Here is a 24,235-nt window from a genome sequence, read left to right on the forward strand (position 1 = left end):
CGACGGCGAGCCGTTGCGGTATCGAAGGGTGGAGGGCCTTCTCATCGACCCGTCGGTGCCAGGCCCTGCATCTCGCATTCTGGCAGGAGAGTTGCATCTTGCATGCGACGATGGTGAGCCTCGGTCTTTCGCAGAGGCCGAGAAACATGCGGCTTGGCGTGCCGCGATGCAGTCGGAGATGGACGCGGTTGAGACGAACCGCACTTGGGAGCTCGCTGATCTCCCTCATGGTCATCGCGCGATCACCCTTAAGTGGGTGTTCAAACTGAAGAGGGATGAAGCCGGCGCCATCGTCAAGCATAAGGCTCGCTTGGTGGCACGCGGTTTCTTGCAGCAGGAGGGGATCGACTTCGACGATGCCTTCGCCCCTGTAGCACGGATGGAATCCGTGCGACTCCTCCTCGCGCTGGCAGCCCTGAAGGGCTGGCATGTTCATCACATGGATGTCAAGTCGGCGTTTCTTAACGGCGACTTAAAGGAGGAGGTCTATGTACACCAGCCGCCAGGTTTTGCGATCCCTGGCAAGGAGGGCAAGGTGTTGCGCCTGCGCAAGGCTCTCTACGGCTTGCGACAGGCACCAAGGGCGTGGAATGCCAAGCTGGATTCCACGCTCAAGAGGATGGGCTTCATGCCAAGCCCGCACGAGGCGGCCATCTATCGGCGGGGCAATGGAGAAAATGCCCTGCTGGTGGGTGTCTACGTCGACGACTTGGTGATCACCGGCGCCAAGGATGCAGAGGTGGCAGCGTTCAAGGAAGAGATGAAGGCCACCTTCCAAATGAGTGACCTGGGGCATCTCTCCTTCTACCTGGGGATTGAGGTGCACCAGGGAGACTCCGGGATCACACTTCGCCAGACCGCCTACGCCAAGCGCATTGTTGAGCTGGCTGGGCTCACCGACTGCAACCCAGCTCTCACTCCGATGGAGGAGAGGCTGAAGCTGAGTCGCGACAGCACGACGGAGGAGGTGGATGCTACACAGTACCGGCGTCTTGTGGGGAGCCTTCGCTACCTCGTCCACACACGGCCTGACTTGGCATACTCCGTCGGCTACGTTAGTCGGTTTCTGCAGCGACCGACGACGGAGCATGAGCAGGCTGTGAAGAGAATCATCCGCTATGTTGCGGGGACTCTCGACCACGGTCTCTACTACCCGAGGTGCCCTGGGGAGGCACACCTTGTCGGGTACAGCGATAGCGACCACGCCGGCGACATCGACACCAGCAAGAGCACAAGCGGGATCCTCTTCTTCCTCGGCAAGTGCCCCATCAGCTGGCAGTCGGTCAAGCAGCAGGTGGTGGCCATGTCCAGCTGCGAGGCCGAGTACATAGCAGCGTCCACTGCTTCGACTCAGGCGCTCTGGCTGGCTCGCCTGCTCGGTGATCTCCTCGGGAGAGACACTGGAGCGGTGGAACTCAGGGTGGACAGCCAGTCCGCTCTGGCATTGGCCAAGAACCCCGTGTTCCATGAACGGAGCAAGCACATCCGGCTGAGATACCACTTCATCCGAGACTGCTTGACAGAAGGGAGCATCAAGGCGCGTTACATCAACACCAAGGATCAGCTTGCAGACCTGCTCACCAAGCCCCTTGGGAAGATCAAGTTTGTTGAGCTTTGCTCCAGGTCCGGGATGGCCCAACTTTCTCACAAGACGACGCCCAAGACTTAGGGGGAGAATGATGGAATAAGTCTTGAGCATCTAGAGGACAGCCTGCTTTTGACTGTCCTCTGTAGTCTCTTTAGCATCTAGAGGACAGCAGTCGTTTTTTGACTGTCCTCTGTAGTCGCTTTAGCATCTAGAGGACAACAGTCGCTTTTGACTGTCCTCTGTAGTCTCTTTAGCATCTATAGGACAATACTGTTGTGTAGTGTGTGTGAGAAGGTGTGGTAGTGCAGCCTCTAGGGCTATAAATATGGGTCTCCAACCCTTAGATGGGTATGGCATTGTGTAGTGTTTGAGGAAATAAACAGAAAATTGCCCCAACTCATAGTGTCATCCTCTTGATGAGAGTTAGAGTCCCTCTACTTACATGGGATCAACACACCCTCGCTGCCAACTTCCAAACTGTCACTCTTCAGCAGCCACCTCAACAAGAGTGGCACTTTGATACTGGTGCCTCCAGTCACATGACATCTGACGCTGGTATAATATCTCATCCCCCCTCTTCCCAGCATCTTCCTACTCATATTGTCGTTGGCAACGACCATCTAATCCCTGTTACCTCCACTGGCACCACTCGTCTTCCCTATAACCTTTCTCTTCATAATGTTCTAGTTTCCCCCTCGCTCCTTAAGGATCTGATTTCTGTCCGTCAATTTACCACTGATAATAATTGCTCTGTTGAATTTGATCCTTTTGGCTGCTCTGTGAAGGATCTTCCCACTCGGCGCGAGATCTTCAGATGTAACAGCTCTGGTCCACTATACCCCCTGCGGTTCCCGGCCTCTGCTCTTCTTGCATCTACCCTATGGCACCAACGACTTGGACATCCCGGTCACGCCGTTTTATCACATTTAGCGCAGTCATCCGCAATTTCCTGTAATAAAAATACTAGTACTCATCCTTGTCATGCTTGTCAACTCGGACGACATGTCCGTCTACCATTTCCTATTTCTTCCTCCCGCGCCACCTGTAATTTTCAGTTAATTCACTGTGACCTCTGGACATCACCCATCACCAGTGTGTCTGGCCACAAATATTTCCTTGTTATTTTGGATGACTGCTCTCACTATTTATGGACATTTCCTTTACGTCTCAAATCTGACACCCTTTCCACCTTAACCAATTTCTTTGCCTATGTTCGTACGCAGTTTGGTGTCCCTATCCAGAGCATCCAGTGCGACAATGGTCGCGAATTTGACAACCTTCAAGCCTGCAATTTTTTCTCCTCCCATGGAGTCCATCTGCGCATGTCTTGCCCCTACACTTCAACTCAAAATGGTAAGGCTGAACGTGTCATCCGTTCCATCAACAATATCATCCGCACCCTCCTCGTTCAATCCAGTGTTCCCCCCAATTTTTGGGCTGCGGCTCTTGGGACTGCAACATACCTCCTCAACATCCTACCCACCAAAACACTCGCACTCTCTACACCGCATTTTGCTCTCTTCGGTCACAACCCATCCTATGAACACCTTCGCGTTTTTGGCTGCAAATGCTACCCCAACCTTTCTGCCACCACTCCACATAAATTATCCCCTCGCTCAACTCTTTGTGTCTTCCTTGGCTATTCCCCCCACCACAAAGGCTACCTATGCTTTGATCGCCACTCCAATCGCACCATTATCTCCCGTCATGTGGTTTTTGATGAAACCTCGTTTCCCTTTTCTGAGGCTTCCCATCCACCCCCACCAGCGGCCTTCGATTTCCTTGACAATTACACTAACCCGGTTGCAGCTCCTTTTGGACTGTCGCCCGTGTCTTCCTTTTCAGGTACTCGTATGCCACCACCACCCCCACCGGTGGCCCCTTCGCCGGCTGTGCCCCTCGTCTCTTCAGAGGTGGCATTTCAGCCACCTGCCGCGCCAGCTGGGCCTGCCCCGATGCCCCAGTCTCCTGCCCGGATGGCTGGTCTCCCAGGCGCATCGGCACCAACAATACTGCCTCCTGGGTCAACTACCGTGCCCGACGTCCATAGAACGACAGCTCCTGCTGATCGTTTCTGCGGACGGGTATACTCTCGACGCCCGCCCACTGCTACTGCTCCAGCACCTTCTCCGACGACCGCCACTGCACCACCTATTCCTGCTGGTGCAGTCCCTGTCGATCCAGTGGTCAACCACCACAGGATGACAACCCGTGGCAAGAGTGGTCTTCGGTTTCCTGCTCTTTTTGAAGCCGCCGCTCTGTCCCCCATTCCGAGGACATATCGCGCAGCCCTTACTGATTCAAATTGGCGCTCCGCTATGGAACATGAATATTCTGCTCTTATTGGTAATCACACTTGGGACCTTCTGCCTCGACCGCCGAATTGCAATGTTGTGACTGGCAAGTTGGTTTTCAAACACAAGTTCAAAGCTGATGGTTCTCTTGAGCGCTACAAGGCAAGATGGGTTCTTCGGGGTTTCACTCAACGCCCTGGTATTGATTTTTCAGAAACTTTCAGTCCAGTGGTCAAGCCAGCTACAGTCCGGACCGTTCTTTCCCTGGCTCTCTCGCACAAATGGCCGATTCACCAGCTTGATGTCAACAATGCTTTTCTTCAGGGGACCCTGTCAGAAACTGTTTACTGTGTTCAGCCCACCGGTTTTGAAGATTCCACTCATCCTGATTATGTGTGCCGTCTCAATCGGTCCCTTTATGGCCTCAAACAGGCCCCTCGTGCCTGGTACAGTAGATTTGCTTCTCACTTGATTCAAATTGGATTCGTTGAGGCCAAGTCTGACACTTCATTATTCGTCTACCACAAGGGTACAAATATGATTTACCTTCTTCTTTACGTGGATGACATTGTGCTAACTGCTTCGTCCATGAACCTTCTCCGGCGGACTATTACTGCTCTCCAACAGGAATTTTCACTGAAGGATCTTGGCCCCCTTCATCACTTCCTGGGCATGCATGTTCAACAATCTGCCTCTGGCATCACTCTTTCTCAGCGCCAGTATATGATTGAGATACTTGAGCGAGCTGGTATGAGTAACTGCAAACCCTGTACAACCCCTGTTGATATCAACCCCAAACTTTCAGCCGACGGTGACCCTGTCTCCGATCCCACGGAATTCCGCAGTCTTGCCGGCGCACTACAGTACCTCACCTTCACCCGTCCGGATATTGCGTATGCTGTTCAGCAAGTCTGTCTCCACATGCACGATCCTCGGGAACCTCATTTGGCTGCTCTCAAGCGTATCCTGCGCTATATCCGAGGCACTCTTCAGTTGGGCCTTCACCTCAGTTCCTCTCCGCAAATGGAACTTGTGGTTTACTCTGATGCTGATTGGGCTGGCTGTCCAGACACTAGGAGGTCTACTTCCGGTTATGCTGTTTTCCTCGGTGCTAACCTCGTCTCATGGTCTTCAAAGCGCCAGAACACGGTCTCCCGCTCCAGTGCCGAAGCCGAGTACCGCGCTGTTGCCAATGCAGTCGCTGAAGTATCCTGGTTACGACAGTTGTTGACAGAACTGCATGTTCCTCTCCCCAAGTCCTCATTGGTCTATTGTGACAACATCAGTGCTGTTTATATGTCCTCCAATCCTGTTCAGCATCAACGCACCAAGCATGTGGAAATTGACCTTCACTTCGTCCGCGACAAGGTCGCCCTCGGTGTTGTTCGCGTGCTACATGTCCCGACGACTTCCCAGTACGCCGACATCTTCACCAAAGGCTTACCATCAGCAGTCTTCACTGAATTTCGGACCAGTCTTACCGTTCGCTCCACGGACGCTAACACTGCGGGGGGGTGTTAGAAACTGTATCCTGGCTGACGCCTGGCAGATATGCCGGCCGCCCTATATGGAAGTATTGTCTCTGATATAGATAGAGAGGATTAGGGGAGGATCTCAATCACTATGATTGAGGATCTGATTGTACTCTAGATCTTTCCTTAGGTGTAGAAGGCTTCCTTTTACCTCTCACCTTCCTCCCCTATATATACCTGTACATGTGCTGTCTATCATCATCAATATACAAACACACGCTTCCAACTCTCTCACACAAACAACAAAAGTGCCAGCAGGCTCCACACACACACCTGCTCTACACTACTCACCCAGAAGATCCCTAGACCTAATAATGGCAGCACCAAGGCCCAAGCCCTCAAAATGCTTGGCACTGGCAAGACCCTAACACTCTAACTCATCCAAGAAAACTCTCTTAATTCTGCTTATGGAAGGTCCGACACCATCAAAAACTGCCTTATTTTGATGAAGCCATAAACACCTAGCCCCCATGATGATGATACTGTTAAAGCCTCTTCTTTTGGATTTGTGCACTTGCTTACACACCTTCCTCCACCACTCGTCAAAAGATGACTCATTAGAAGCAGGAGAGAGATTAGCAAGCCCCAACGAAGAAAGAATGCAGTGCCAAAACTGTCGAGCAAAAATGCAATTGCAAAGGAGGCGTTGGATATTCTCTAGCTCTTGATCACATAAAGGACAAACCTCAGGATGATCAAACCCTCTCTTCTGTAGTCTATCAGCTGTCCAATATCTATTCCTAATTGCCAACCAAAGAAAAAATTTGCATTTGGGTGGAGCCCAAGTCTTGCATAACCTCTTCCATGGTTCAAAAGTAATCGAACCTACGAAGAAGGCCTTATAGCATGATTTAGAAGAAAACTGCCCAGAGGAAGAATGAATCTACACGTGTCTATCAACCTCATGTGTAAGCACCACTCCTCTTAAAGCGTCCCAAAGATGTAGGTACTGCTGCAGCCCAGACAAATTAAGAGGGGTCTCAATGTCGCTGACCCACTGCCAGTTCTCAAGAGCATGGGCCACCGTTCTAGAGGAAATAACCTTTATCCCAACACTAGCAGCTACAGCAGGGGCAAAGTCTTTGATACAAGCCCCCACCCAACCATCTATCTGCCCAAAATAAAGTATTAGACCCATTTCCAATCAGGGTAATTACTGAAGAAGCAAAGAAACTCCTGACATTTTTTGTTATTTTGGAAATGTTTATATCATATGTTTATGATTTGTGTCTTAATAGGTGCACAAATATGTTGCTTTGTTTTCACACCAGCACTTTTTACAAAGTCAAATCATGATAATCAAGTATCTAATAATTGACCCTCATATATTCAGTAAAAAACAGTGGAATTTGTATTCGGTTATCAGTGAGATAGAGCATATCTTGAAGAAATCTTTTAAGTTCTTATATCCTTTTATTATAATTTTTTGGCACGTGACATGATTATTAGTGATGCACGTTCTACATTGTATTTATCATATCTGTTGTGGCTCAGAATTTGATGGTGTGCCATGCAGGTAAACTATGTTGAACCTTTGCTAAGTTCTCCAATAGTAAGCGATGCTGCATTTTGTACAATGTTGAGGCTAGCACGTTGCACAGCCCCTCCTCTTTGCAATTGGGCGCTCGACATTGCTGCTGCGATTCGTGTGATATCTGTTGGTGATTTTGAAATGGTTTTGGATCTTACACCTGTGATCATGGAAGATGATAGTAAGAAGCCATCATCTGGCATCTTTGAACAAATAGTAAATGGGCTGACTATTGCGTGCAAAGCGGGTCCTCTTCCAGCAGATTCATTTACTTTCGTCTTTCCGGTATGTCCTCCACTATTTTTAGTTCAACCATAAATTCACTCCTATTCCCCTTGACATTTCCCTTTCTCTTTCAACATTTACTTTTCCCTGTTTTTGTCCTTTTATTTATTTATTTATTTATTTATGTTGCTACCTTTTGGTTCAGATCATGGAAAGGATCCTTCTATCTTCAAAAAAGACATGTCTTCATGATGATGTGCTTCACATACTATCTATGCATATGGATCCAATACTACCACTTCCTCGACCTAGGATGTTATCAGTTAAAAATTTCTTAGTTCTTTCAGACTTAATGCTGTTCCTTGTTTTATTCTCAGACTCCTAGAATTTACTATTTTTTTTTCTGTGCCTAGGTTCTTTATCATGTGCTAAGCACTGTTCCTGCCTATCAACCTTCAGTTGGGCCTATGCTGAATGAGCTATGCCTAGGTCTAAGAGGCCATGAGTTAGCACAGGTTGTTATTTTGTAGTCTGTTCTCCAGCTTATCCTATTTTATTTTATCTAGTGCTATGTATTCTTACCTCTTCCTTTTTTCAGGCTCTTGTCGGTGTATATGCAAAAGAACTGCATGTTAGGCTTGCCTGCTTAACTGCTATAAAATGTGTTCCTGTGCACTCTGTGCAACGAGATTTGCAGGTGTCAACAAGCCTCTGGATTGCTGCTCATGATCCGGAGAAGGTTTGTAAGATAACATCCCTGTGAACTTGACTTGGAACTCCTCTATTTTTTTACGTTACTCATGTGGGAGCTTCCAGCACTGGTTCTGCCCTTTTTAGTGAAATATGTTGAACTTTTTTCATTCTAGAGCAGGAAATGATGTTTATTTTCTTGCTCTTCGGCTCATGTACCTTCTCTAGGTGGTTGCTGAATTAGCAGAGGAATTATGGGACCGCTTTGGTTTTGATGCCATCACTGATTACTCTGGTATTTTCAATGCACTTTCCCATAAAAATTACAATGTTCGTGCTGCATCTGCTGAGGCTCTGGCTGCGGCATTGGATGAAAATCAAGACAAAATGCAAGTAAGTCGCCTACAATGCAAATTTTCTGTTCTGTATTTGCACCCCTTCTGCTACTATATAGATGCTCAAGGGTTTTGCAAGACGAGCAAAGGCACATTTAAACACCGACATTAGTTTAATTATTACTATTGGGATGGGATGTTGTTTTACTCTTCGTGAAGACATTTGAACTGGACATGGACCCACTGAACTAAGATGGCATGTAGGGACAAAGAGGTAATAGCACATCTCAAAATCATAGAATGACATCCATTTAAAAGCTGGAAGATATAATGCCGTGTATTTGGGTACGGTCTTGTGTTTCTACTGTATCTTTAATTTCACATTCAAATAAAACTTGAATAGAACCACGTTGATCGGAGATTTTTTTTGCCAATTTGGAGTAATTTCTTTTTATTGCGGGTGTCATATTATTTCAGGATGCACTTTCTACCCTTTTCTCTCTGTACATTCGTGATATTGGCACTAGTGTTGAATTTGGAGATGCACACTGGCTCGGAAGGCAGGGTATTGCATTAGCACTCCACTCTATCGCTGACGTTTTGGCCTCTAAAGATCTTCCTGTTGTCATGACATTTCTCATCTCACGCGCCCTGGTCAGTAGTTTGCTTTGTTTATGTGGATCTTAACATTGCAGTGCCACTTATATTTAACTTTTAATGCTTCTCATGGTGAACTTACAGGCTGATCCAAACGTCGATGTTCGTGGTAGAATGATTAATGCTGGCATCCTTATTATTGACAGGCATGGAAAGGAAAATGTTCCTTTGCTATTTCCTATTTTTGAGAGCTACTTGAATAAAAGGGCAAGTACTACTTTCCTATTAATAATTGTACTAATATAATTCAATATACTACATTCCTATTAATAAATTTATTAATATATTATTGTGGCTCTTTGTTTTCTTATTTGCTATGTAATCCATATATAACAGGCATCAGATGAGAAAACATATGATCTTGTGAGGGAAGGTGTTGTTATTTTTACTGGTGCTCTGGCGAAACATCTATCAAAGGTGTAGATGGATACTGAACTATCTTTTATTTACAAGATACATTCACAGTACTAAATATAGCATTTGTAACAGGATGATCCCAAAGTTCACAGTGTCATTGAAAAGTTGTTAGATGTCCTTAACACCCCATCAGAGGCAGTTCAACGTGCTGTCTCAGATTGTTTGTCCCCACTTATGGTATCCAAACAGGTGTGTTTTGTTTTGTACAATTGGATTTTGGTTCTGCATTGATGACTCTGTATCCATTTGTTACCCATTTTTTTTATGCTTTCCTTTTTCTGATTTATTATTAAAATTCTCTATTCTTTATATAACCAGGAAGAGGGTCAGGCTCTTGTTTCTAGACTCTTGGATCGGATGATGAAATGTGAAAAGTATGGTGAGCGACGAGGTGCAGCCTTTGGCCTTGCTGGTGTGGTTAAAGGATTTGGAATTTCTTCCTTGAAAAAATATGGCATCGCTGTGACATTGCAGAAAAATTTGGAAGACAGGTTGTCTACTTTGTTACCTTATCCACTAGTGCTATATATAGGGATGTTGTAAATAAAATCAGTATTGCATCCATCTGTCATAATTTTCCACTAAATTATGTGCTGCAGCCTTTGTATTCAGTTTTCATGTCTTGTTATTCTCTAGGCATTTGAGTAAAGTTTATCTAGGGTATTCAATGGGAATTTTCTGATTGTCAAACATTATAGTGTTGATTTTTTTTTTCCATTTGTGCAGAATGTCTGCAAAATCTCGTGAAGGAGCTTTACTTGGATTTGAGTGCCTGTGTGAGAAGCTTGGCAAACTATTTGAGCCGTAAGTGAGGCATCTCTTCACTTAACTGTTGCTCTGATTCCAATTGATTCGTTATATTTTCTTTCTTGTAGGTATGTCATTCAAATGCTTCCGTTCCTACTTGTGTGTTTCTCTGATCAAGTCCTAGCAGTGCGCGAAGCTGCTGAGTGTGCTGCTCGGGCAATGATGTCTCAGCTCACTGGTCCTGGTGTGAAGCTTGTTCTTCCGTCACTTCTTAAGGTATCAATATATCTTATTTGATGCTATCAAATCATAACATTTATTGTGTCCAAATGTTCTGGAGAATACAAGTGTCCAGTTCATCTAGTTATATATTGAAATCTGACAACCACTTAACTTCTGCTGAATATTTAGGCCATTGGCACCACAAACTACTAGTTTGTTTTCATTAACTTGAAAGAGCAGAACATCTTGAGGTCCATCTATTACATTTTTTTTTAAAAAAATCTACACATTCTGGAAATTTGTTGGCTTATTTTCATTTGTGCTGTTCGTACCTTTATGTTAGTTGTTTAAATGAAGATAAAATAGGTATTCAGATACTTTACAAAATTTTAAGCTAGTCACATTCACTTTCAAAAAGTGTCATACGGTGAATTTACTTAGCTTGTCTAATACAAGTTTCCTTGAAGCGCATATTTGGATGAAGATCATTAATGTTGGATAGATTAGAATAATGGGCCAACCCTAGAGAGGGTTGGCTATATAGAGTTCATACACGGGCCTCATGGGCCTAGCCACATGGGCCTAATCCATATACTCTAACAATTAACATGGTTTTTCCAGGGTCTAGAAGATAAAGCATGGCGTACTAAGCAAAGCAGCGTTCAACTTCTTGGTGCCATGGCATATTGTGCTCCTCAGCAGCTATCTCAGTGTCTTCCAAAGATTGTTCCAAAGTTAACAGAGGTATATGACACAATTTCTTTTTGAGCTTATCAGCTTCTTATATGTCCTAACCGTTGAAGTGTATAAGTAGATTGACTACCTTCTCCCATCAACTTAAGCTTTTGGGTTGAACTGGTTAGTGCGTCCACTCTAACATGGTATCAGAGCCAGATGTCTCGAGTTCGAATCCTAGCAGAGGCTTTATTTGTGCCTCCACCTATTTATTTCCACATTTGCACCTTTCTCTTTGGCTGCGTTTGCGCCTTTCTCTCTGGCTGCACGTGAGTGAGGATGTTGAAGTGTATAAGTGGATTGACTACATTCTCCCATCAGCTTAAGCTTTTGGGTTGAACTGGTTAGTGCGTCTACTCTAACACTAACATCAAGTTTTATGAAATATGCAATATCTTTGACAGGTACTAACAGACACACATCCTAAAGTCCAAGCAGCTGGACAGACAGCTCTCCAGGAGGTAATGTTTGCTTGTTTACCATGGCAATTGTGTGTTATTATTCCTTATCTGTAATGAACTGGGCTTTGTTTTCATTTTTCAGGTTGGAAGTGTCATAAAGAATCCTGAAATATCTGCATTAGTCCCTATTCTTCTGTCAGCTCTGATGGATCCAAATGCCCACACTAAACACTCTCTTGACATCCTCCTTCAGGTAATAAGACCTAAGATGGTGTTCAGCCTAACTGTTGGCTGTCAATTGCTTGCATCACTTTGCCAGTCAAGAATTCAAGATTGGTTATTGTTGTTTAGGTTTACATCTTCATGTTTTTTTGGCAGACTACTTTTATTAACTCCATAGACGCACCATCGCTTGCTCTGCTTGTGCCTATTGTGCATAGAGGACTGAGGGAGAGGGGTGTTGAAACTAAGAAGAAAGCTGCTCAAATAGTTGGGAACATGTCTTCTTTAGTTACAGAACCAAAGGATATGATCCCATACATTGGTTTGCTCCTACCAGAAGTTAAGAAGGTAGATCGTCTGCCTATGCTTATTGCACCACATCTTAGAAGCCAGAAGTGGAAACTGCTGATAGTAGTTCGTTTGTTGATTCGAGTGTATTTTCCTTGTTTGTTATATACTGTGTTTGACTGTATCTTGCAGGTTCTTGTGGATCCTATACCTGAAGTCAGAGCAGTAGCTGCTCGAGCACTGGGGTCTCTTATAAGTGGAATGGGTGAAGAAATCTTCCCAGATCTTGTGCCATGGTTATTAGATACTCTGAAATCAGATAATAGTAATGTCGAACGATCTGGTGCTGCGCAGGGATTGAGTGAGGTTTGTTTTTTTCATTTTTTACTTGCTTTGAGTGCCTTTCTTTTGTAGTATGTCATTTCTTCCATGTTTGATTATATTCAATTTCCAGGTTTTAGCTGCTCTTAGCCAAGATTATTTTGACCATATTCTTCCTGACATCATCCGAAACTGTTCCCACCAAAAGGCTTCCGTTCGTGATGGACATCTTACACTTTTACGGGTAAGTCCTTCCAAAACTTCCTGTGTTATGACATGACTGTATTCCTGTAAAATGCAATGTGTTACTAATAATTTATAATCTGTTTTATAGTATTTGCCAAGATCTCTTGGCGGTGTTTTCCAGAACTATCTGCAGGCTGTTCTTCCTGCTATATTAGATGGTAAGATTTTTTAAAACATATCTATGCATTTGGCATATTGATTCTCTAATAATTTACTCTTATCAGGGCTTGCTGATGAGAACGAATCTGTTCGTGATGCTGCACTTTCTGCTGGTCATGTCTTTGTGGAGCATTATGCAACTACGTACGCAATCCTCTTTGAACTAGTTCTGTTTTTTTGCTGCTTGTTGATATATTTTTTGTTTGTTAAATAGGTCCTTGCCTCTGTTGCTTCCTGCTATCGAGGATGGGATCTTCAGTGATAATTGGCGTATCCGACAAAGTTCTGTTGAACTTCTTGGGGATCTCTTATTTAAGGTCGTTATCTCATCTGTTTAGAGGTGAACTCAGGTATTAGGTTCACTTTATTTGTTGCGTCATCTGGTAACAATTCTGTCTTTAGGTCGCTGGAACTTCTGGGAAGGCAATCCTTGAGGGTGGAAGTGATGATGAAGGTGCTAGTACAGAGGCTCAGGGGCGTGCTATTATTGAAGTACTTGGAAGGGAGAAACGCAACGAAGTTCTTGCTGCCATTTATATGGTTCGTTCTGATGTCAGCTTGACTGTCCGACAGGTATATGCTTTATTTTAAGTCATGTTCATTGATAGCCCTTTTTAGATCAGTTTGCTTTTCTTTATGTTTTTAAAATTTGCCTGTTTGGCACTGTTTGGCATTCCTGGCCCTTGTTCTAATTTTCTCTTCGTCTCAGGCTGCATTACATGTCTGGAAGACAATTGTAGCAAATACTCCAAGAACTCTGAAAGAGATAATGCCAGTACTTATGGACACACTTATTGCATCTCTTGCATCATCTTCCTCAGAAAGGCGTCAGGTTTGACCTATTTCATGTGCTGTTTGATATCTGTAGGGTTTTATATCATTTTAATTTTGCTTTATATTGCCATTTTGCAGGTTGCTGGAAGATCACTTGGTGAGCTTGTAAGGAAGCTTGGTGAAAGAGTTTTGCCCTCGATTATTCCAATCCTGTCACAAGGACTCAAAGACCCAAGTGCTAGCAGAAGACAAGTAAGTTATCTTAATAAAACATGTTTGTGGCGGATAACTTTTGAAAAGAGGCTGTCCCCCATATCCATTAACATGAATGGAAATATAAGCACCCAACAGATAACAAAGTTAGACTAGGAGATAGACCAGCAAACAAGACGCTAAGAGATCCAAACCTGCCCCCAAACAGCAACAGATCTGATTCATAGTTTGCTGCTATTAGGAAGAGGCAGAACCCGAACTTAACCGAGTAGTCTATTACAACCAATAAGTCTAATAGTCACAACATGCTTTATTCCTAGCAGACAAGCAAGAAACATCGGATGTCCTGCGCCATTCTTTGTGCTCTGACCTTTAGGCTGTGTGGTTTGTGTTATGTGGGTTTCCTATACCTTTTTCTTCTTAATATAATGATGATACACAGCTCTCCTACATGTTTGAGGGGGGAAAATTTCCTGCATCATGATGCTCACACTTTCAATGACCAACTCTTACATCTTTCCTAAGTTCAGAACTGGCCAATGTTAAAAAAACTCAATCTACGGGGTAAGACAACACCCCGGGCATTACATTAAAATTAACACCTCATGCAATTCGAGAAAACCTCTAAACCCCTGCTCCATCAATACACAACTGCATCATAGCCCACGTGAGAATGACCGCATAGGGACTGAGCCTTAGACCTATGCTTTGGCTATGTTTTGGTGTGGGACAGGTGATTGGATTTTTTAGTCTCAGCCTAAAAATTTGCTCCCATGGGTAGTCGCCTAACGAACTCAGTTAGAGGCCCTTTCGCAAACAACCCAATGTTGCATAAGAGTGCAGGCATAACATATAATCAGCAGTTTTAATGGATTTTCCATCCAAGTAACTTTAGTTCACGATTTACATATAAGCATATACAACCCAGCAAATTACTGCCACGTGCCACCCCAAACGTGTGAACTTTGGTCTCATTAGGCAGCCATTTCTTGAACCAAGTCCCATCACATTTGCGCCACCTGAAATTTGTAAATATAGAGGAAACTAGAATTTGCAGCTGCATTGACCTGCCCATAGGGGTGGTAATGGATCACGATCCAGATCTCTCTTCACAATTTGTTTGAGCCCTTAAATAATTTTAGTTTAAAAATGAATAGAAATAGAGCCCGATCCTAATCCGATCCGATCTTTAAATTTTATAGTGTAAAATTTAGAGCCCATTACCGCCCCTACCTGCCCATGGTCACTACTCACTACAGAAGATGCCTGAAAGATCCCAATATTATTTAAGTATTTGGCCGTCACGTGCCTGGACCGCTTGTCTTCCCACGTGCTGTGATCGCCTCCCTAGCGGTCGAACCCGTGTCATCTCCGTCCCTACCTAGTGCCTCTATCGGGGCACCTTCTTTGTCCCTCTCCGCTCACACCGTACCTTCGCCGCCACCACCTCCCCCTCCCACCACCAATTGGGTGGTCGACTCTGGCGCCTCCTTCCACACTACTCCTATTGCTAGCTCGTTATCTTACTCCCATCATCCACATCCCTCACACCCTCACTCTATCATCGTGGGCAACGGTTCCACTCTCTCGGTCACCTCAGTCGGTGCATCGGTTCTTCCGTACCATTCCACCTTAACGACATCCTTGTTGCTCCTGGTCTGACTCATGCCCTTCTCTCAGTTCGTTGCTTCACTAGTGACAACCACTGTTCGATGGAGTTCGCTGCTCAGCCCTTTGACCTTGTCCATTGTGATCTCTGGACCTCTCCTGTCCTCAGCCTCTCTGGTTACAAATACTATCTGGTCATTCTGGACGACTTCTGTCACTTTCTTTGGACTTCCCCCCTTCGGCTGAAGTCCGACACATTCACCACCCTCACACTTTATCGCCTGGGTCTCCACCCAGTTCCGTCGCTTGATCTGTGCCCTCCGATGTGATAATGGCCGTGAGTTCGACAACCACGCCTCTCGCTCTTTCTTCCTCACCCACGGCGTCCAGTTGCGTCTCTCGTGCCCCTACACCTCCGCCCAGAACGGCCAGGCAGAGCGCATGATTCGCACCACCACCAACATGATCCGCTGCCTTCTCTTCCAGGCGTCTTTCCCAGCCACCTACTGGGCAGAAGCCCTGCACACCGCCACCCACCTCCTCAACCGCCTCCCATCGAAGGCGGTGAGCCACCCCACCACCTACTTCGCCCTGTAAGGCACAACCCCCTCCTACGACCACCTTCGCGTGTTCGGATGTGCCCGCTACCCTAACACTTCCGCTATTGCTCCCCATAAGTTGTCTCCACGCTCCACTCGCTGCCTCTTCCTTGGCTACTCTCCTGACCACAAGGGGTATCGCTGTCTTGACCTCACCTTCCATCGCATCATCATCTCCCGTCACGTCGTTTTCGACGAAGATGTGTTTCCCCTGGCTAGCTCCTCCCCACCCACCGATCTCGACTTCCTCCTTGAGTCTGATCCAAGTACCCATCCTTCCCAGGCACCTCGCCTCGCACCCTTGCCCGCACCTTGCGCAGCTTCACCGCACTCACGCGCGGCCCCGTCGACCCCGTCCATGCCACATGTGGCCTCGACGCCCCCGCTGGCACATTTGCCTGCGCCACGGGCAGCCCCGTCGACCCTGCCTACGCCATGCGCGGCTACTTCGACCCCGCCTGCGCCACACGCGACCCCGCCTGCGCCACGCGCGGCCCTGTCGACCTTGTATACGCCACGCGCGGCCCGGTCGACCCCGCCTGCGCCACAGGCGGCCTCGTCGACCCCGCTTGTGCCGCCCCAGCGACTTCGGCCCAGTCGACGAGCGGGACCCGTTTCGCCGACCCCGCCATCATCTACCACCGCCGCGGGAGCGCTCCTCCCTCGGCGCCCACCGACTCGGGCCCCTCGACAAGCGTGGCCTGATTCGCCGAACCTGTCGTCATCTATCATCGTCGCGGGAAGGCCACACCTGTGGCCCCTCACCGTCGGTGTACCACCCGGTCGCCATTCACCGCGACCCCGAGCACACTCACCCCATGGTGACTCGCCGTGCTGCCGGCGTTCTTCGGCCCGTCGACCGACTGATTTTGGCCGCTGATACGACGGCTACTCCACCGGACGCCTCCCCAGTCCCCTCCTCCGTTCGCTCCGCCCTCGCTGACCCACACTGGCGTAGGGCCATGGAGGAGGAGTACGCGGTCCTGCTGGCCAGCCACACCTGAGACCTGGTGTCGTGTCCTCCTGGCACTAACGTGGTCACCGACAAGTGGCTCTTCCGCCACAAGATGACTTCCTCGGCTTCACTGCCGAACGTCGGCCCCAGGGTCTCTTCCTGCACCATCGTCAGTACGCCATCGACATTCTGTAGCGGGCTGGCATGTTCGATTGCAAGCCCTGTTCCATGCCTGTTGACACTCAGGCAAAGCTCTCCGAGGACGACGGGCCCCCGGTCGCCGATGCGACATCTTACCGGAGCCTGACAGGCGCGCTCCAATAACCTTCTCTCGCCCCGACATCGCCTACGCCGTTCAGCAGGTGTGCCTCCATATGCACACTCCACGGGAGCCCCATCTCACCGCTCTCAAGCGGATCTTACGCTACCTCCGCGGCTCCCTCGACTACGACCTCCTCCTCCGCCCATCCTCGACGTCGGAACTTGTGGTCTACACGGACGCTGACTGGGTCGGCTGCCCCGACACGCGCTGGTCCACCTCCGGCTATGCCGTGTTCCTGGGCGCCAACCTCGTCTCCTGGGCTGCCAAGCGGCAGCCCGTCGTCTCGCTCCAGCGCGGAGACCGAGTACTGCGATGTAGCCAACAGCGTGGCCGAGGCCTCCTGGATGCGCCAGCTCATCCACGAGCTCCACAGCCCCCTTCAGCGCGTCACCCTCGTCTACTGCGACAACGTTAGCGCCGTCTACCTCTCCACCAATCCCGTGCAGCATTAGCGCACGAAGCATGTGGAGATCGACCTGCACTTCGTCCGGAGCGTGTCGCTGCAGGTGACATTCGGGTCCTCAGCGTCCCCACAACGCTGCAGTTCGCCGATGTCTTCACCAAGGGACTGTCGTCCAGTGTATTCCTAGACTTCCCGTCCAGTCTCAACGTTTGTACAAGATAGAGTTGTGACTGCGGGGGGGGGGGGGGGGGGGGGGGGGGGGGTTAGAGTACCTATTAGGGTTTCGGTACTCCCCATGTGTATTTACTGTTTTGCCCCCATTGTAATGGTTTTGGCCCATCTAACTCAGGCTATATATCCATCTCCCAACCCCTTGTTAGGGTTTCCTATTCTAACTTTTATATATTTATATATGTATGTACAAAAGTATTAGGGTTTCCTATTCTAACTTTTATATATTTATATATGTATGTATGTATGTACAAAAGTATTTTAAAATTGCCCAAACCTTGACCTAGGCTAGTGATTACCTTTTTTTACTAATGCACTGTTTACTCTTTATATCACTTGTTGTCTCTTGGTTTCATGCCTAGCCTATTTGGGCTTGCTGGATCAGACTGTTATGAATGCCTCCAGGAATAGTTTCACTGATGTTTACATTGGACATTTTTAAGTAGATATTGACTTGAAAACATTGATATTGTTTCCTGTAAAAATTCTGCTTGTCCAAACCTTTTGTGTTTTGGTTTATTTATTTTGGACTGAACATTTATTTGTTTAATATGAAATCATTGAAATGATCTACATACTTTAGTACTCTTGCTTTTCAGGGAGTTTGCATTGGTTTGAGTGAGGTCATGGGCAGTGCAGGAAAACACCAGCTATTAAGTTTTATGGATGAACTTATTCCTACCATTCGTACTGCTCTATGTGACAGGTATGCTTTCTTGCTGTTCCTTTTTGTCATTTTTATTTGACGTTCTCATCTAGCCATATCTATCATAACAGCACCCAAGAGGTCCGTGAATCTGCTGGGTTAGCGTTTAGTACTCTGTACAAGGTAATTTGAGCTCAAACCTATTCTGAATTTATGATATTACAAATAATTTATCTTTTTTTTATTCTTTTTGACTTATTCACCTTATAGAGTGCTGGACTGCAAGCCATTGATGAGATTGTCCCCACATTGCTACGAGCTTTGGAAGATGATGATACATCTGCAACAGCTCTTGACGGTCTAAAGCAGATTTTAAGGTTTTCTTTTATTCTCTTTTGTGGTTCTCGTTAATTTGCTGAGTTCTGATGTCTGGCTTAAAGCCTACAGCTCACAAATATTGATCTGTTGGTGTAATTCTACAGTGTCAGAACAGCAGCTGTTTTGCCCCATATATTGCCCAAATTAGTCCAGCCTCCCCTCTCGTGAGTTGTCTACTGGTATTATATATGTTTTTTATCTACATTTGGACAGCACTGTTTTATTGACAAATTGCTTTCTTGGTGCAGTTCATTCAATGCACATGCATTAGGTGCTCTAGCAGAGGTTGCTGGGCCAGGTTTGAATTCACATATCGGAACTGTTCTCCCAGCATTGATTCTTGCTATGGATGATGAAGATGCGGTGAGATGCAAGCTAAACAGAAACATTTTTGCTTTCTAAACACCAGCATTTTCTATTTAGGCATCTTACTAATACCTGTAGATTCTGTTGTTCCTACATTCTCTCTCTCTCTCTCTCTGTCTCTCATCTGTAGGATGTACAAAACTCAGCCAGGAAAGCTGCTGAAACTGTTCTGTTGGTTATTGATGAGGAAGGAGTGGAAACTTTGATACCTGAGCTTCTAAGAGGGATCAATGACAGTCAGGTTGTTTACCCTGAGATTTTTTAAGAAAAAATGGGAATTTGAATAGTATTGGGCCTCACTTTTACCTTTTTTGTTCGTTTCTTAACGTATTATTTGTGTGCAGGCATCAATGAGGCGGGGTTCAGCCTATCTAATTGGTTTCCTCTTTAAAAACACTAAATTATATTTGGCTGATGAGGCTTCTGATATGATGTCAACCCTAATAATTTTGTTGAGTGATACAGACAAGGCTACTGTATCGGTGAGTTCTTGCTTTCTCTGCAGTATGAGTCCACTTCTCTAGTTCTGAGACTTAATCAACTTATGATGATGAACAGGCTGCTTTAGAAGCATTTTCAAGAGTTGTTGCATCTGTTCCAAAGGAACAGCTCCCGACGCATATAAAACTAGTGCGCGATGCTGTCTCTACAGCCAGAGATAAAGAGCGTAGAAGGCGAAAGGTTCTTCTTTGAACTGAACCACTAAAATTTGTGCTATGCATGTGTTGTTGCTGCCATTTCTGCCTAGTTCAGAAGGGAAAGAAGTAGCCACTAATTTTTAAGCTGAAATTTTTGAGGTGACTCCTGTCCTAGACTAAAACTTCCGTTTCCATTTTCAGGGTGTGCCTATTCTTGTGCCTGGCTTATGTCTTCCTAAAGCACTGCAGCCTTTTCTTCCTATATATCAGCAGGTATATATTTGTGAATTTTCATTTATAATGGTGTACGCATATTTAAATTTCGAGTGTAAGGAAGTGCAGCACAAGGTTAATTTTCAGGCATGACGACATCTGACACATTTCTATTGAGCTCCAGGGTTTAATTAGTGGGTCGGCCGAGACAAAAGAACAGGCAGCTGAAGGTCTAGGAGAGTTAATTGACGTAACAAGTGAGAAGACTCTTAAGGAAGTTGTAGTGCCAATTACAGGGTATGTGTTTTATCTTTTTGAAATTGCTTCAGTTTTGTGATTGCCCTTTTGAATGGTTCACATATGAGGATTTGTGCTGTTTGAGGAAAGCCCAACATCATTGCAACCATGAGGCATCCCACCACATGTCCAGCTGACAGCCGAACAGCTCCTTAAGATCTCAACCGTTGGATTTGTGGCCATAGAAGAAGGGATCGAGTCCGGAACGATGATATACACGATAGGATAGGGGTAACACTAAATCACTAATTAAAGAAAATCTTGTTCAACATTGGTTGAGATGGTTTGGATATGTTCAATGGAGACCTCTTAGAGATATTAGTGGGATCCTAAGGCGTGATAGCTATTGAAAAGGGCAGGGGAAGATCGAAGTTGACATGAGGACAAACATTGAAAGGAGACTTGAAATGATGGAATATAACCAAAGATTTTACCTTGAATAGAAGTGCTGGAAAACAGATATACACATACCTGAACCTTGACTTGTGGCTTCTGGGTTTTAACTCTAGTCTACCCCAACTTGCCTGAGACTAAAAGGCTTTGTTGTTATTAAAGCTGGGCCCTAAAATCTCCCTGTTGGCATAAAATGAATGAGTTATAGATTTCATAATCCTAATTGATTCGCCCATATATTATGTTGGTCATATGTTAATTATTGGTGCTTTATGCAGATTGCCTTTTGGCGACTTCTTGTTTTTTGAAATATTCATTTTCTTTTAGTCCACCTATCTGCTGCGTCACAATTTGTTCATTTTGGATCAGACGTGGGACAAGTTATAAACCATATGTTCATACATGGGATAATCAGGACATAATCTATACACTACAAAAAAGGGCGTATCCAGTGTCGTAGGCTTCCCGCACTGTGCGGGGTCTGGGGAAGGGTATCTTTAAGCGCCAAGCCTTACCCGCATAATATGCAGAGGCTGGGGCTCGAACCCGGGACCTTCCGGTTACAGACGGTAGGCTTTACCGCTGCACCAGGCCCGTCCTTCAATCTATACACTACAAATTGAACGTTATTATGACATTATCGATGCTAAGTTGTAACTTTTGCTGTGTTGACTTCTGTACCATCTGAGCAACTCGAAGCCAAAAGGTCCAGGTGCTTCGTCAATAGAGCTAATCGTTTTGAGAAACTGAAGCTTCCCTGAGAATAAAATAGCACTCTAAACATTCTGTCAAATTGCCTGACCCGAATTTGTTCACATGCTAGGTTGAATGGTTTTTTTGGTTTATGCCATGTGAACATTCTAGCTCTAATCTAGATTTTTTTGTGTGTATTCATGTGTATATAGACCTCTTATTCGCATCCTTGGTGATCGGTTTCCATGGCAAGTTAAGTCAGCTATCCTATCAACCCTGACAATCATCATCATGAAAGGTGGAATTGCACTTAAGCCCTTCCTTCCACAACTTCAAACTACATTTGTAAAATGTCTACAGGATAATAATAGGTCGGTATTATATTTTTCTATGTTCTTTTTGGTTATGCTTGTACCTCCACCATGTGAATATGTTTGAATTGCAGGTCTGTCCGGGCGAGGGCTGCAGCTGCTCTGGGAAAGCTTAGTGCTCTCAGCACACGGGTGGATCCTTTAGTTAGCGATCTTCTGTCCATGTTGCAGGTTGCACGGATGTTCTGTCTCTTCTTTTGTTATATGGTAGAAATGATGATGATGCAAGGTCAAAAGTATTTTTTTTTCATTTCATCCAGTCAGGAGATGAATCTGTCAAAGAAAGTGTGCTTTCTGCGCTTAAAGGTGTTATCAAACATGCTGGTAAAAGTGTCAGCTCTGCAATAAGGTCACGTGGATGTGCTCTTCTTGAAGATCTGCTGCAGGCTGAAGCTGATGATGTCCGCAGTTGTGCTGCAAAAGTGATTGGCACATTGTCTCAGGTAATGATAAATCTTGCATCTCGTGTATTCCTTGTCAGTTCTATGGATGTAAAAAGCTTGACGACATCAGAAATCATGTTACTTAGGGGGTGTTTGAATGCAATAGAACTAATAGTTAGCTATTAAAATTAGTTGCCAAACAGCCTAACTAATAGTTCAACTATTAGCTATTTTTAGCAAATTAGCTAATAGCTAGCTAGATATTTATTAGCTAGCTAATTCCACTAATAATTTTTTAGCTAACTAACTATTAGCTCTAGTGCATTCAAACACCCCCTTAATTGTCTAACTAGTGTTTGAGCTGCATATACCAATAAGAACTACATTCTGCTAACTCAAAGAGAAGCGCAATATTTTTGAGTATGCAATTGGATACACTGTACTTGAGCAAAATGATTTTTTTTCTCGTACTATGTAGGAGCTGTGTGTCATTTCATTAAGAGAGAAAAGAACAACGGCAAAGCTAAAAAAAGCCTAACCCGAAAAGTGGAAACATATTACATATCCTGGTGATGCATAAAATTAATTTCCATTTCCCACCATATGGATTTGAGATAGACTTATATTTAAACTTTGAAAAGTGGTGGAATGTCAAATTCCAAGCTAAATAGCCCACACTATTAGGGCTTGTTCGGTTAGAGGTGGATTGAGGGGGATTAAGGGGCTGTTTGGTTTGCTGCCTAACTTGTCATAGTTTGCCACGCCTAAGGTTAGACAAGTTTGACCAAGTTAGGCATGTGTTTGGTTTGAAGCCATAGTTGTGGCAAGATTTTTCTCCTGCTACGTAGGTCCCACTCGTCAATGACTAATAAAAGTGTTGCAAGATTCTCTTAGGCGTGGTAAACTGTGGCGCAAAATTTGAGTGTCTAACCTTAGGCACCTTAGGCAAGTGTGGCATAAAATTGTGTGACAATTTTTTGCACCATAGGTATAGAACCAAACAGCCCCTAAATCCCTCCCTATTCAAAATTGAATAGGAAGGGATTTAATCCCCCTCAAACCGAACAAGGCCTTAAGTGGATTTCAATTCCTCTAAAATAAATGGATCCAAACGCCCCTTACTCTAATAGTTGCATTTATTGACTGTAATATCCATGCTTTCTTTACAGTACATGGAGGAGACAGAGATTTCAGATTTGGTGCAAATCCTATTGAACATGAGCACTTCATCAGACTGGTGTACCAGACATGGTGCTTTGTTATCGTTCTCATACATATCAATGCATTCTCCATCAAAATTGTGTCATTTGGCATCCTTTCCATCTCTGGTCGATCTTTTGAAAGGTTCTCTCAAAGACGACAAGGTATTGATTGGATCAAGTTAGAAGCCTCGTTTGTTTGTAATTATTATTGTGGTGTCTGTAACTCTTATCTGTGCTGTGTGAAGTTCCCTGTTCGTGAAGTTGCTACAAGAACTCTGGGAAAGATACTCTGTTTTGAGCTACAGCCAGAAGCTGGCACCTTGCAACTTGTTCAGCTGCTTATCTTGGCCTTGCGTGATGATTCAAGTGAAGTTAGGAGAAGATCTTTGTCGTGTATCAAAGCTGCTGCAAAGGTTTTATCATTGGAGCCTCTTTATCTCAATGTACGTGGTATCTTAATTCATGGTGACATGGTGGTAATTTAATGATTCCTTCCTGTAGACAAATCATTCAGCTCTTGCTACACATCACTCTATATTGGGCCCGGCAATTGCTGAAGCTTTGAAGGACTCTAGCATGCCTGTACGTCTAGCTGCGGAACGCTGCGCCCTTCATGTTTTCCAGTTAACGAAAGGTACTTCCATTTCTTGTTCTCTGTTTCCTACTGCTACTATGTGATACCGTTTCTTATCAAGCGCTGTTCTCTTTGTAATGAGCTTTATGACGAGCTTTTGGTAAGATTATTGTAAACTTGGATAGCTATTGTGCACTTGGTTGTCTGATAGGAACTGTTTAACGTTACCGCCTCCATTTCCAGGGCCAGATAATGTTACAGCAGCACAAAAGTACCTCGGGATGACTGGCTTGGAAGTGAAGAAAATCGCAAAGCTTGACGTGGACAGGTATGCTTGCGATGCTGTCATGTTTCATTGAGTTGGAT

At 45.3% G+C, this 24,235-nt stretch overlaps 1 protein-coding gene across 3 annotated transcripts in view; it reads left to right on the forward strand.

Moving 5' to 3' along the window:
- LOC103656035 (protein ILITYHIA) overlaps positions 1 to 24,235 on the forward strand; it is an 84,632-nt gene that overhangs the window by 59,644 nt on the left and 753 nt on the right. For 2 of the 3 annotated variants that reach the window (XR_002269368.3, XM_020552933.2), the window contains exons 19-59: positions 6,931 to 7,230; positions 7,376 to 7,492; positions 7,584 to 7,685; positions 7,769 to 7,909; positions 8,089 to 8,253; positions 8,673 to 8,849; positions 8,937 to 9,059; positions 9,189 to 9,269; positions 9,342 to 9,458; positions 9,588 to 9,760; positions 9,996 to 10,073; positions 10,145 to 10,292; positions 10,860 to 10,982; positions 11,378 to 11,434; positions 11,517 to 11,627; positions 11,753 to 11,944; positions 12,077 to 12,250; positions 12,339 to 12,449; positions 12,540 to 12,609; positions 12,676 to 12,754; positions 12,825 to 12,927; positions 13,013 to 13,183; positions 13,320 to 13,442; positions 13,523 to 13,636; positions 18,315 to 18,421; positions 18,493 to 18,544; positions 18,632 to 18,738; positions 18,844 to 18,903; positions 18,988 to 19,102; positions 19,236 to 19,346; positions 19,450 to 19,587; positions 19,664 to 19,786; positions 19,945 to 20,016; positions 20,141 to 20,253; positions 21,552 to 21,710; positions 21,785 to 21,881; positions 21,971 to 22,153; positions 23,263 to 23,457; positions 23,541 to 23,708; positions 23,797 to 23,929; positions 24,113 to 24,197. Coding sequence is in view for 2 of the 3 variants with exons in the window: in XM_020552933.2 (XP_020408522.1) it covers positions 6,931 to 7,230; positions 7,376 to 7,492; positions 7,584 to 7,685; positions 7,769 to 7,909; positions 8,089 to 8,253; positions 8,673 to 8,849; positions 8,937 to 9,059; positions 9,189 to 9,269; positions 9,342 to 9,458; positions 9,588 to 9,760; positions 9,996 to 10,073; positions 10,145 to 10,292; positions 10,860 to 10,982; positions 11,378 to 11,434; positions 11,517 to 11,627; positions 11,753 to 11,944; positions 12,077 to 12,250; positions 12,339 to 12,449; positions 12,540 to 12,609; positions 12,676 to 12,754; positions 12,825 to 12,927; positions 13,013 to 13,183; positions 13,320 to 13,442; positions 13,523 to 13,636; positions 18,315 to 18,421; positions 18,493 to 18,544; positions 18,632 to 18,738; positions 18,844 to 18,903; positions 18,988 to 19,102; positions 19,236 to 19,346; positions 19,450 to 19,587; positions 19,664 to 19,786; positions 19,945 to 20,016; positions 20,141 to 20,253; positions 21,552 to 21,710; positions 21,785 to 21,881; positions 21,971 to 22,153; positions 23,263 to 23,457; positions 23,541 to 23,708; positions 23,797 to 23,929; positions 24,113 to 24,197 (5,168 nt within the window). In the remaining variant the exon portion in view is untranslated. Of the gene's footprint in view, positions 1 to 6,930; positions 7,231 to 7,375; positions 7,493 to 7,583; positions 7,686 to 7,768; positions 7,910 to 8,088; positions 8,254 to 8,672; positions 8,850 to 8,936; positions 9,060 to 9,188; positions 9,270 to 9,341; positions 9,459 to 9,587; positions 9,761 to 9,995; positions 10,074 to 10,144; positions 10,293 to 10,859; positions 10,983 to 11,377; positions 11,435 to 11,516; positions 11,628 to 11,752; positions 11,945 to 12,076; positions 12,251 to 12,338; positions 12,450 to 12,539; positions 12,610 to 12,675; positions 12,755 to 12,824; positions 12,928 to 13,012; positions 13,184 to 13,319; positions 13,443 to 13,522; positions 13,637 to 18,314; positions 18,422 to 18,492; positions 18,545 to 18,631; positions 18,739 to 18,843; positions 18,904 to 18,987; positions 19,103 to 19,235; positions 19,347 to 19,449; positions 19,588 to 19,663; positions 19,787 to 19,944; positions 20,017 to 20,140; positions 20,254 to 20,557; positions 20,619 to 21,551; positions 21,711 to 21,784; positions 21,882 to 21,970; positions 22,154 to 23,262; positions 23,458 to 23,540; positions 23,709 to 23,796; positions 23,930 to 24,112; positions 24,198 to 24,235 lie in introns of those variants that run through there. The other variant, XM_020552934.2, reaches the window with a different exon arrangement.

This window comes from Zea mays, chromosome 4 (assembly GCF_902167145.1).
Source record: "Zea mays cultivar B73 chromosome 4, Zm-B73-REFERENCE-NAM-5.0, whole genome shotgun sequence".
Lineage (NCBI taxonomy): Eukaryota > Viridiplantae > Streptophyta > Magnoliopsida > Poales > Poaceae > Zea > Zea mays.